At 41.0% G+C, this 13,490-nt stretch overlaps 1 protein-coding gene across 5 annotated transcripts in view; it reads right to left on the reverse strand.

Annotated features, from left to right (window-relative positions):
* SS18 (SS18 subunit of BAF chromatin remodeling complex) overlaps positions 1–13,490 on the reverse strand; it is a 65,203-nt gene that overhangs the window by 50,054 nt on the left and 1,659 nt on the right. For all 5 annotated transcript variants that reach the window (XM_039526481.1, XM_039526480.1, XM_039526479.1 and 2 more), the window contains exons 2-3: positions 12,709–12,785; positions 10,722–10,806 (exon numbers count right to left, since the gene is read on the reverse strand). In XM_039526481.1, the coding sequence (XP_039382415.1) occupies positions 10,722–10,806; positions 12,709–12,785 (162 nt within the window). The remainder of the gene's footprint in view (positions 1–10,721; positions 10,807–12,708; positions 12,786–13,490) is intronic.

Below are 13,490 nucleotides of genomic sequence, written 5' to 3' on the forward strand. Positions count from 1 at the left end.
GTACCTGAAGGCGAGGGCAGCACGCAGAGACCCTCTGCCCCTTCCCCTCCCCAGAGCCACAGCCAGACATGTCGGCCACTTCCGGGAGCGGTGCAGGGAGCCTGCCTTAGCCCCGCTGTGCCACTGGACTGTTAGAGGCCAATCTCCTGGTTTGGCTGCAGGAGGGTCAGCAGCAACTCTACGCGATTGACTGGTTGACTGTGGAGCCTCTGACGATCTCAGCGACTGAGACTGAGATCGTCTCTCAGAGGCTCACCAATTGACCAGTCGATTGATCTACTGGTTGGTGACCACTGGTTTACAGGAATCTGACGTTGCCTAGAGGCTTCCTATTTTTGTTTTTTAAAGTCTTTCAAATGTCCTTTACCACTCATACATTCATTTTTTGTCTCAACATGTCAGAAGTTTCACTGTTTGCTGGGATTAACAGCTGAAGTATTCTCCCTCCACACTCAGCCAAAGGAATCTGACCAGCTGTTTGTAATGGACTAGTGGTCTTTTGGAAAACATACCCAAACCATACATTTAAATATGAAGAAGTCCTATATAACTATAGTTTTTGACCCTGCAAAGAGTGTGAATAAGTCATACAGCATCAGAAACATGAAATATATGGAAAAATTACTAAAGGTGATCTCCTGCTGCTTTTAGACTAGGATCAGCTAGTCACTGCAAACACACTGGTCCCTCAGCAGGATTTAATACCATTGGACCATAGGCTGTTGCTCTGATGATTAAAGGATATAGCTAGCAGTTCCAGTCATATCTAGACATTAGTCAGTATGTAACAATGAGCACTTGTGTGTCATTAATAAAAGGTTTGAAATGTGGTATCCCACCTGGAGAGATCTTGGCTATCATGCTGTGCAAAATAAATACAAACTCTCTTGATGAGATCCCTTCTAAACACATGGGGAATTCAAATTCAGTCTCTGCTCTGATAAAATGCTTGCACTACTATAGCAGCACCTTGGCTGTGCCAGAATTATCATCCTCTACCTTATCAAGATAAATCTGACTGTTGAGAAGAGATAGTCTGTATAAAGAGGCTTACCTCTAAGTTTCCCTACTCACTGGGAGCTTTGAGTGAAGAATCTGAGCATCATACATAGTTTAATCCATCCTCAGGTCTCAGGGAAAACTAACTGATTTCTTTATTAGCATTATATGGATAACTTTTAAATTGTACAGCATCAGATATAAAACATGAAGCTTGATTATTGAAATATCCTCCAAGCAAGGCTACTCCATCACTTGCTTGTTCACACTGTCTGTTGCTAAATAGCAGCATCTAACTTAGCACTGTGGGTTTTTAAAGCACTTAACAGTATTGATACTTCCATGTTCAAGAACTGATCATTGGACTTTGTACTGATGCAAATACATTCACCTACCTCTATCCATCATAGTAATACACAGGTACATTTCAACCCCTTTCCTTCCTTTTTCATAATACAAACTCATGTTTCGTGCAGGTTATATTTTAAAAATGCTACTGTTATAAATCATTTGTTTCATTTTATTATCCAGCATTCTACGTACTGTGGTTATTGCATTCCCTCAAGTAAATGTTTTTGTTTTTTTTTTAAAAAAAAGGTTATTTACACTGCTCCTAGAAAAGCTTTGTAAGAGAGAGATAGAGAAAGTTAATAAAAACACCTATTGGAAATCGGCCTGCCTTCTGACTCAACAGTGAATACCCAGGGAGACAAGCCATGAACCATTACCCCCTTTGTTCTCAGCTATTTGTAAGCTGAATGAACAGGGCAAAACTAGTGAATTTTATGACTTCTTAAAGTATTTTATAAAAAGTGGATAGCCTCTGCCAAAGCAACACCATACCAGAGGCTAACAGACCTTATCCATTTGTTTTTAAACCATACATATCAACATCTACCCTACTACAATCAAGATTGCTAGTCACAGCACAGGCACACACCCAAAGAAATATATGCTATACTACCTAGAATATTATCAGACCTTACCAGCTATGTAGGGTCAGATCTGGTTATTGCTTATTCAAGGTTTAGTTTTGTTTTTAAAACTATATTTAAGGTTTTGTTCTTTAACTGATTAGATCTTTACAACTAGATACAATGATTAGAATCTAATATCAGAGGGGTAGCCGTGTTAGTCTGGATCTGTAAAAGCAGCAAAGAGTCCTGTGGCACCTTATAGACTAACAGACGTAGTGGAGCATGCGCTTTCATGGGTGAATGCATCCAACGAAGTGGGTATTCACCCACGAAAGCTCATGCTCCAATACGTCTGTTAGTGTATAAGGAACCACAGGATTCTTTGCTGCTTTTATAGAATCTAATAGTTTACTAACTATAGTCTTCCTTTCAGAATCCTAACATGCTTTTTATAAAGCAGGAGTCTTAAAACTATAACTTGACTACTATGTGCAGATTAGGCAATGTCCACATTCAATTTAAATACAGAATTTTCAGTGAGCAAAATTTTATTCGCCCCGTTCTGTCCTAAAATGTTGGAGTACTGCTATGTATGGATTCATTCTATGCAAAAAGTTGGTATATTAAAATTTCCGATGAAGCAACTCCTAGAGATGTCTGAGATCCTTCTGCCTGAAGAGGAACTACAACTATAAAAGCAGTTTCTCCTCCCTTGGTGTTCACACCTCAACTGCAGAAGAGGGCCTCATCCTCCCTGATTGAGCTAACCTCATTATCTCTAGACTGATTCTTGCCTGCATATTTATACCTGCCTCTGGAAATTTCCACTACATTCATCTGACAAAGTGGGTATTCACCCGCGAAAGCTTATGCTCCAATACGTCTGTTAGTCTATAAGGTGCCACAGGACTCTGTCGCTTTTTACAGATCCAGACTAACACGGCTACCCCTCTGATATATGAATACAGTAAATCCTCACAAAGTCATCCCAGTTAACGTTGTTACGTTGCTGATCAATTAGACAACATGCTCATTTAAAGTTGTGTAATGCTCCCTTATAACATTGTTTGGCAGCCGCCTGCTTTGTCCACTGCTTGCAGGAAGAGCAGCCTATTGGGAGCTAGCTGGTGGGGGGCTTGGAACCAGGGTGGACCAGCAGCCCCCCTATCAGCTCCCTGCTCCCCTAAGTTCCCTGTGCAGCAGCTGCCCAGCAGGTTATCAATTGCCTGGCAGTTCAGCTGTCCCTCACCCCACTGCCATGTGCTGCTCCTGCCCTCTGCCTTGGAGCTGCTCCCAGGAGCCTCCTGCTTGCCGTGCAGGGACGGGGGGAAAGACGGGGGCTAATGTCAGGGTGTCCCCCTTGCTCTTGCTCCTCTCCCCCCACTTACCCCATATCCATAGAGCGGGATGGGGGACACAACAGGGCTCAGGACAGAGGGAGCTTGCTGGCAGCAGCTGCTGCCTCAACTTGCTGATCTACTTAAAAAGGCAATGTACTTAGAGTGGGGTCAGCGTACTTAAAGGGGAATGCACATCTCTCTCTCTCACACACACAGGGTGTGTGTCTATCTGCTATGCTGTCTCCCCTCCCTCCATTTGTGCTGCCTTGTAGAGTGTAATGGCTACATTAACGTGTTAAACCTTGAGGGCACAGCCAAGTGCTAGTTCATCATTTAGCAATAAGGCATTCCACAGGAAATATCCCAGCCTCTTCCACCCTCTGACTTCACCACCTCAACCAAGCTTAACAATCATCACTGCTGTGTACAGTATTAAACTGTTTGTTTAACACTTATACTATGTGTCTATATATAAAATATACGCTTTTGTCTGGTGAAAAATATTTCCCTGGAACCTAACCCCCTCTATTTACATTAATTCTTAATGGGAAACTGGATTCGCTTAACTTCGCTTTGCTTTTTGCAAAAAAGTTGCATTTTTCAGGAACATAACTACAACAGTAAGCAAGGAGTTACTGGATAAGATTCTATTATATTAACACTAGCTTTCAGAACCAAAGCATTCATGCCTATGAAAGGACTGCATATATATCTGACTGCAACAGCTTTTTATCTAATATAACAATCATTAATTTGAGCTGATAAACTTATAACAGTTTATTGAGGTGCTGCTTGTAGCGTTAGTAGTTTCTCTTCTTGAAGAAGTTACGCTAGAAGCAACTGGTATTTCAGTGGCTGCTGCTGCTGTCGTCTGGATTTTTGGAAAAAGAAACCATCACTCTGCATTTAAAAAGCTTTTTGCACTTATATAACAGCAGGGACTTGTACTACTGTTCTTTTATGAGCAGAATTCTCATATGTGACTAAGAGTATGTTTATACTATCCCCCGGATCGGCAGGCAGCGATTGATCCAGGGGGAGTTCGATTTTTATCGCATCTAGTCTAGACGCAATAAATCGATCCCCGAGCACTCTCCCGGCGACTCCTGTACTCCATCAGGCTGAGAGGCACAGGAGGAGTCGATGGGGGAGCGTCAGCAGTCGACTCAACGCAGTAAGCAGATCTAAGTACATCGACTTCAGCTATGTTAAGCACCTTCAGCTACATGAATAACTTTGATCGACCCCCTCCCCCACCCAGGTGTAGACCAGCGCTACGTTTCATGCATGAAATTATTACACATCACATCCTCCAAAAATGTGTTAGCTTCAGGAGTCAAGTTTCTCATGCTTCCACTACACACACATTTTTCTTATGGTATGTCTTCACTACTGGCCGGATCGGCGGGCAGCAATCGAGCCAGCAGGGATCGATTTATCGCATCTAGACTAGATGCGATAAAAATCGATCCCTGAGCACTCTCCTGTCGAGTCCTGTACTCCAGTTTGGCAAGAGACGCAGGCTGAGTCGATGGGGGAGCGGCAGCAGTCGACTCACTATAGTGAAGACACCACGGTAAGTAGACCTAAGTACGTCAACTTCAGCTATGTTATTCGAGTAGCTGAAGTTGCATAACTTAGATCGATTCCCCCCCTCCCCCCCCCCACTGTAGACCAGGCCTTAGTGTTTTATTAAACCTCTTTCCGTCATTTCATATGGGATGAGGAAGATAAATGGATTTTAGTTAGAGCAGGAGTCGGCGACCTTTCAGAAGTGGTGTGCCAAGTCGTCATTTATTCACTCTAATTTAAGGTTTTGTGTGCCAGTAATATTTTTTAACGTTTTTAGAAGGTCTCTTTCTATAAGTCTATAATATATAACTAAACTATTGTTGTGTGTAAAGTAAATATGGTTTTTAAAATGTTTAAGAAGCTTCATTTAAAATTAAATTAAAATGCGGAGCCCCACGGACCGGTGGCCAGGACTGGGCAGTGTGAGTGCCACTGAAAATCAGCTCGCGTGCCGCCTTCAGCACGCGTGCCATAGGTTGCCTACCCCTGAGTTAGAGTTTCAAGGTTTTTCTTAGCACTTTAGAAATTCAAATATCTTCTTTTTGAGGAAAAGAGTCACTCCAAATGCAGAACATATAGTCTATCTTCTACTTCATTAAAAGGACTGAAGTTATGGCAATTTTAAAACTGAGCAGGTGCACGTTGCTTTGATAAGCATGCAATGAAGTGAAATGCCCTGAATATTCAAATGCCAGTTTCACTATAGAAGAGGAAAGGGGCAAGGACTGTGTGTACTAGGAAAGCTGGCTTTCCAGATCGTCTATAAACAATTAGGGAAAGGGCTGCACCTAAAAGTTTGAGAAGCAAGAAGCGTGGAAGAAGAGTTCCATTTAGTTTTTTTCAAAGAGCTAAACAGTCAGACTTTGTCAAAGACAAGAAGTTTGTTTTTTTGTAAACTCTCTAGGCGAGTGGTCTCCAACCTTTTTATGCCCAAGATCACATTTTGAATCTAAGGGCAACCCAGGATCTACCCCACCGCCCCCCCACTCCCTCACTTGCTCTCCCCCACCCTTACTCACTTTCACCGGGCTGGGGTAGTGGGTTGAAAGGGGTGAAGGCTCTGGGCTGGGACCAAGGGGATTGGGGTGCAGGAGGGGGCTCTGGGCTGGGGCAGAGTCTTGGGGGTACAGGGTACTGGCTCTGGGAGGGGGTCAGCGCTGGGGTGCATCCTCCTGCAGGGCAGCACTTATCTCTAGCGGCTCCCGCTTAGTGGCAGGTGCAGCGAGGCTAAGGCAGGCTTCCTCCCTATCCTGGCCCCACACCACTCCTAGAAGGCGCCAATGTGCCCCTGGACGGGGAGGAAGGCCACCACACACTGTCCCTCTCTGCAAGCAGCACCCCCACAGCTCTCCCGGCCAATGGGAGCAGCATGAGGCTAGAGTAAGTAGGGAGTATACCTTAATAGCAGTCACACTGCACTGCCAGAGATCGTGATCAACTGGGAGATCCCCTAAGATCAACCAGTCGATCACGATCGACCAGTTGGTGACCATGGCTCTAGCTCTTATTAGGTTTTTAAGAGATGCAGCTGGGGATAGTTCTAGGATCTCTGTCTCCCACTCATTCATTTCCTACAGCCAAGAGGGGTTAGTTCACCATTGCTTGTCACCCAGCTTTCCAACTGCCCTTCTTCCTACATTGGGCAGAATATAGCAATCTTCGGCCTCTGTTCATAGATCCATATTCCAATGTAGGACCCCACCCCATTCTTTACATGTGCCTCAGACCTCCTATGTGGTGCTAGACTATACAGGCATATTACTGTCCAGGAAATAGGAGGAGGATCCCTGGAGGTGTCCAGGCAGAAAACAGCAGAGTCCAGAGGTCAATTCTCCCATGTTTGGTCAAGTGGAAGGGATATCCAAGAGTAGCCCCACACCTAAAAGCATTGCTACTCCTTCCTCCATCAGATCAAGGGGCTGGTGGGGGGGGAGGGGTGAGAAGGGTTCCACATGAGGAGTTTCTTTTCCTACATCTGCCTTGCTGTTGTGAGCAATGGAAGTTTCATGCCATTGATGTCACTGTCATTTAATAATTCAGCATTTTATGATGTTTGCAAAGATGCTATGGGCCTTGATAGGTCATCACTGCTTCCTCCACCCACCATACCACTTCCTCTAAGACCTCTGAATCTGCACCTCTTGATCCACAGCCAGCAAAAGTGTTACTTTACCCCACTGCTGCTCCCCTTAGTAGAAGTTCCTCCCCCATTCCAGGAACACCACTCCTTCACCACACACTAAGAGATAAGGGTAGTAGATCCATACCTACACCATAGTCTGTTCCTGGATGGGAAACCAAGAAGGAATTTAAAAAAAAAAAAGTGAAATACATGCCTCTTGTGTCTAACTACAGCCGCTTGATTCTTTGAAAGCCTTCCCAGCTTTTCTGGCTAAAGTTATTGCCTCCCCTTTGGAATTTGGGAATGTTTAGTTCTTAAAAATAAAAATTAAGAACAGGGCTGTCAAGCGATTAAAAAAAGGAATCACAATTAATCGCACTGTTTTTAACAGAATACCATTTATTAAAATATTTTTGGATGTTTTCCATATTTTCAAATATATTGATTTCAATTATAACAGAATACAAAGTGTACACTGCTCACTTTATATTTATTTTTATTACAAATATTCGCACTGTAAAAAAATAGTATTTTTCAATTCACCTAATTCAAGTATTGTAGTACAATCTCTTTATCGTGAAAGTTGAACTTACAAATGTAGAATTATGTACAAAAAATAACTGCATTCAAAAATAAAACAATTGAAAATTTTAGAGCGTACAAGTCCACTCAGTCCTATTTCTTGATCAGCCAATCGCTCAGACAAACAAGTTTGTTTATTTTTGCGGAGATAATGCTGGCCACTTCTTGTTCACAATGTCACCTGAAGGTGAGAACAGGCATTTGCATAGCACTGTTGTAACCGGTGTCGCAAGATATTTACATTCCAGATGTGCTAAAATTCATGTCCCTTCATGCTTCAAACACCATTCCAGAGGACATGCATCCACGCTGATGACGGGTTCTGCTTGATAACAATCCAAAGCAGTGCAGACCGATGCATGTTCATTTTCATCATCTGAGTCAGATGCCACCAGCAGAAGGTTGATTTTCTTTTTTGGTAGTTTGGGTTCTGTAATTTCCGCATTGGAGTGTTGCTCTTTTAAGACTTCTGAAAGCATGCGCCATACTTCATCCCTTTCAGATTTTGGAAGGCACTTCAGATTCTTAAACCTTGAGTTGAGCGCTGTAACTATCTTTAGAAATCTCACATTGGTACCTTCTTTGCATTTTGTCAGATCTGCAGCAAAAGTGTTCTTAAAATGAACATGTGCTGAGTCATCATCTGAGACTACTATAACATGAAATATATGGCAGAATGTGGGTAAAATAGAGCTGGAGACATAATTTGCCCCCAAGGAGTTTAGTCACAAATTTAATTAACGCATTATTTTTTTAAACGAGCATCATCAGCACAGAAGCATGTCTCTGGAATGGTGGCCAAAGCATTAAGGGGCATATGAATGTTTAGCATATCTGGCATGTAAATACCTTGCAATGCTGGCTACAAAAGTGCCATGCGAATGCCTGCTCTCACTTTCTGCTGACATTGTCTCCTGTAACAAACTTGTAAACAAACTTGTTTGTCTTAGCAACTGGCTGAATGAGAAGTAGGATTGAATGGACTTGTAGGCTCTAAAGTTTTGCATTGTTTTATTTTTAAGAGCAGTTATGTAACAAACAAACAAAAAAACCCACATTTTAAGTTGCACTTCCTCAATAAAGAGATTGCACTATAGTACTTGTATGAGGTGAATTGAAAAATGTTTCCTTTGTTTATTTTTACAGTGCAAATATTTGTAATAAAAAATATAAAGTGAACAGTATACACTTTGTATTCTGTGTTTTAATTGAAATCAATATATTTGAAAATGTAGAAAAACATCCAAAAGTACTTAATACATTTCAGTTGGTATTCTACTGTTTAACAGTGCATTTAAAACTGCGATTAATCGTGATTAATTTTTTTAATCACAATTGTGTGTTAATCGTGCGAGTTAACTGCAATTAATCAAAAGCCCTAAAAACAACCTTATTCAGCATCAGACATATCTGTAAAAATGTTAATTTTAAATACTGAGTGAACTGTTTTCCATTATCTGGTCAAGTTACCACACAGCAAACCAAACCCTTGAAGATTTGGCTAAAACTTAAATCCACTTATGGGAGAATGAACTTACATTTGTTTTTACAGAATCAAATGAAATACAGATCAGTTCTTTTAAAAAAAAAAAGGCAATCAAGAAGTTGTGTTTTCCCCCTAAGTGTAGCAGTCCTAAAAAGAAAAAAAATATTAGCTAGAAATTGGCACATTGTGGAAGCTTCTGCACACATCATTAGAAATGCACCTCAGTCCTGACCTGCAAACCCCCTCTTATCCCAGTCCTCTTTCTTGAGTGCACACCACTACCACAGCCACTTGTGCAAACAGGGAAGTGTCCACTAGGGACCAGGATTAGGTCAAACTCATTTCCACTTGTGACCAGAACCACGTTACTAATCTACAATAGGTCTCCAGAAATGAAGGGGGTTAATACATTAATCTTCTACTACACACAGACCTCATAATTAGAGTGGCTCTAGTCAAGCTAAAATTTTACCTTTCCAATAGGATATTACCAGGGTAGCTTTACGAAAAATGCTAGAGAGGCACTGTTTTGAGCTGAACACAACTCAATGCTTTATAGATACTCAATTATAGGGATACTTCACTATGGGAAGCACACTTCTCCAGAGCCTGAAGAAATAGTAATTTATTTTCACCAACTAAAACTGTATCTGGCAATGGATGTGTGTTTATCTTTGTGATTACAGAAGTGAAACAACACATATTGGAAAAAGCTTCAATTGTATATGAATTTCAAAGAGTTACATTACCAGAAATACAGTTCTTCACAATGACTTAATCAGACTTTTTGACCGGGGCTATGTTATGTGGAAGCTTGGCATGGAAAGTTAAGAGGAATCAGGCTACTATATCATCATCAACATTCTTCACTCTGCTTCCTTTCCCTTACTATGGCAGAAATCAGGTCAAATAATCATGGCCAGATTGAAGATCAGACGGGAAGAGTTAACACCTCAACTGAAAAAAGTTGCAAGTGTATCTATTCACAGGAGTTAAAACAATATAAAAAACAATGTTCAATTAACATTAGAGTTAGAAACTGAAGCACTGAACATCCAGGAAATAGTGAAGATAAAGTAGCCTATGCAATCTTAGTTGAATCCTATGTGTTGTCATGATATGGTCTAGTTACATAATCACATACTGGCACAAAAAGGGTAGAAGACATCAAGTAGCCAGTCTGCCCCATCTTCAGTCCTGGAGTGGGTTAGAGCCAGCTGGGGGCTGACTTAACTTACAACAGCCGAGACTGCCAGAGAGCAACACACTCTAGAAAGGAACCTTCCCCCACCTCCCTCCTCCCCCTCCCAAAATAAATAAATAAATAAATGGGTGGAGAGTGGGAGGACCACTGGTATAAGAACCAGCTACACTAGCTGGATAACTACTCTCACGCTTCAGGAATCCTTAGTTGAGGAGATATAGGGGCTTTCCACTGAGTCACACAAGGGACATCTGGGTGCTATTTTTATCAGAGCACCAATCTTTCCTTAGATAGCATAACATGTGTGTGCAAAGCGACTCCAGCAGCGTGAGTTATTGGTCCCAAGGAGCTATGTGAGAAGACCTTACTTTTCTCACCCAGGGGAAAACTGAACTCAACTGTTCAAATCTTTGGGCCATCTTCAAGTACCTTCTCACAGTATCAAGAGCCCACATGAAAACAACTGCCTCAGTTTATAGTGTTTTACAGAGGTACTTACTGCTGGTAGTAGAGACTGCATGTTTTGATTGGAGTCTGCTATAGTGGCTAGGTAGACCAAGTTTGTATGCAACATCTGCTGATACCTAGCAAAATGAACAGAGCAAGACAGGTCCAAAAAAAGCTAAGGACACAATAATATTTAAATTCACCTCCTTTCAATTTACATACATAGGCAGAATGAACTCTGATTTCAGTACATCAAGAAATTATGGGGATAGTTCTAGGAATCCCAAGCTTTCCACATTTCCCTGCCCCCCATGTTTTGACAATTCCCTTGCAAAAGTACTGGAAACACTCAGGCACATTCTCCTAGTAACAATTACAGAAGCAGCAACAGAGTGACCTTGTTCTTGTCTGTTTCATGCCCTGCTTCAGTTGAGTTACCCAGGAAATGTGTTGTGTATGAGCCCCTACATGACCATTTGATGCTGCTTGAGGCATGTATTAGCGACAGACAGCTCATGTCTCTCTCCTTCTGATGCACCCAGCAGCAAAAGATCATACCTATATATCAATCATATAATCAGAATAAGCAGCATATAATCAGGGCCCCATGTATTCCACAATTGCAAAATTTACCACAAAGAATTCAATCCTTGCTGCAGAATAGTTCTCTAGTATCTTAACTTCCTTTTCTTAAAGGGAAATTACATTTCTAATCTTGGTTGCAAAGATTATCTTGAAAGCATGACCAGCATATAAGCCAATATCTATTGGAGTCTGCAAAAAGCCTCAAACATGGCTCATAGGTGTGGACACCCTCAGTCATCTCACTCAGGATCCCATGGCTGAAATACTCTGGAATTTGGCAATTTTCCAAGATACCACAGAATTCAGCATTTTGCTGCAGAATTCATTGTTCAACAGGAATATGAATGAAGTGTATTTAATGTGGATACAATCAATTAACACTGAGGCAGAATATGGCCCCATTGTGACACAGAGCACAGAAGACCTTGTAGAGTGCTTCCCCAATAGCCCAGAAGGCAGACTGAAAATCAGAAATCAATTTCACACTTAAAGTTTACATGTAGAGGCACAGGCATAATCCTTTTTTGGGATGGTGCTCACCCAGGGACGTGGAGCAACCCTGACAGGAAAGGGAGCTGGCTGACTGGCAGGAAGCAGCTCATGACCACACCATGCCCTTCACTCATGGCCTATCCATGCTTGCAAGTACCATTAAGTTAATGCATTCAGATTTCTGTTAGAACCATTCCAACCGAAAGATCAGCATTTGACTCACTTTAGAGCAGTGGTTCTCAGACTTTTGTACTGGTGACTCCTTTCACATAGCAAGCCTCTGAGTGTGGCACTCCTTATAAATTAAAAACACTTTTTTTATATATTTAACACCCCATTATAAATACTGGAGGCAAATGGGGTTTGAGGTGGAGGCTGACAGTTCACAACCCCCCATGTAATAGTCAGGACCCCTCAGGGGGTTGCGAGGTTCTCAGTTTGAGAACCCCTGCTCTAGAGGATGCATCCAAGCCTTCTTCGTCAAACATCAGGCTTGTCATGATACATGGCCTTTTAGGCAGAGATTGGCTGCTTTGGGATAGGTGGAGGAGTATGAAGTTCTTGGATATGTCCCCAAAACAGCCTTCAAAATAGTGTCAGCTCCTCCCCCTACTTTGAATTACTAGGGAAAGTGTGAAGCATGTAATCGAACTCCTCCCCAAAGTAATCAAAGCACTGACACACACAATAGAAAAGTCTATACATTTTTATTATGAAATCCTTTTACCCCACATTACTGCCACTGTATGCTAATAAATTAAAACCAGCATTTCAATATTTCTAGAAGAGGAAGTTTTAATGATATTCATATACTTGTTTAAAGTTTAAAGGTGCACTATCATTAGCAGTGTTTTTGTATGTTCGCTAGCACAATTCTCCAGTGAGCTGATCTAAATAGATTGGGTTTCCAGTTAAATTACCAATATCACCAGGTACAAAATACATTTAGATTAAAATCTTACTGAGAGCATTCTGAGGTCTTTCCTTTGTTCTGATAGTCCATTATACACTGAATAAGATGATTATTTTCATCCAACATCTGAAATAATAAAACAGAAGTCAGGAATAAGTTTCACACCCTTTTAATGTAAGTGAACTAAAAGTGAGACCAATCTCTCCCATCTACATCACATCATCATTGAAAAAGTGCTTTTAAAAAAAATTGTGTTTCTTATTTTGTTTTGCACAGACATCTTTGTAGAACTTTTCACTCCAACTATTCTTTTAATTCTCCATTTGTTTTATGGCTTTTAGTTTAAGGTTTTGGATTTAAGTCACTGCTATAGTTAAGACTCCAAAAACATTTTCTTTCTAATTCCTATTCTGTCCTTGCCACAATTTTCTATAAATTTCCAAAAGTTTCATTTTCCAAGTTTGGTCTCTGCTCAGAAATTTGTTTTAAATAGCTTACACAAAAAAGTTTTCCTTCTCCTATTATGAAATGCTAGTGATTTGAAAAGAATAGCAACAGCTATGGGAAGAAAATTGAACATTACTTCAAAATAGACCCCACTGCCTTTTAAAATTAGATTTGATTAACGTATGAGCTTTTAGCACAATTGCACTCTATGAGCATAGAAAAATTATATAAATTATTCTCTATCACATTTTAGAAGTATTCAAGATCGTAAATACGTGTAACTAACTTACTTTTTAGTTAAAAAAAAGTTATAGTCACATAAATGAAAGAGGCGCACTTCCTAATTTTCCACAAAATGGGTTTCTCGTGACCTTCCTATGGTGT

The sequence above is a fragment of the Mauremys reevesii genome, linkage group 2 (assembly GCF_016161935.1).
Source record: "Mauremys reevesii isolate NIE-2019 linkage group 2, ASM1616193v1, whole genome shotgun sequence".
Taxonomy (NCBI): domain Eukaryota; kingdom Metazoa; phylum Chordata; order Testudines; family Geoemydidae; genus Mauremys; species Mauremys reevesii.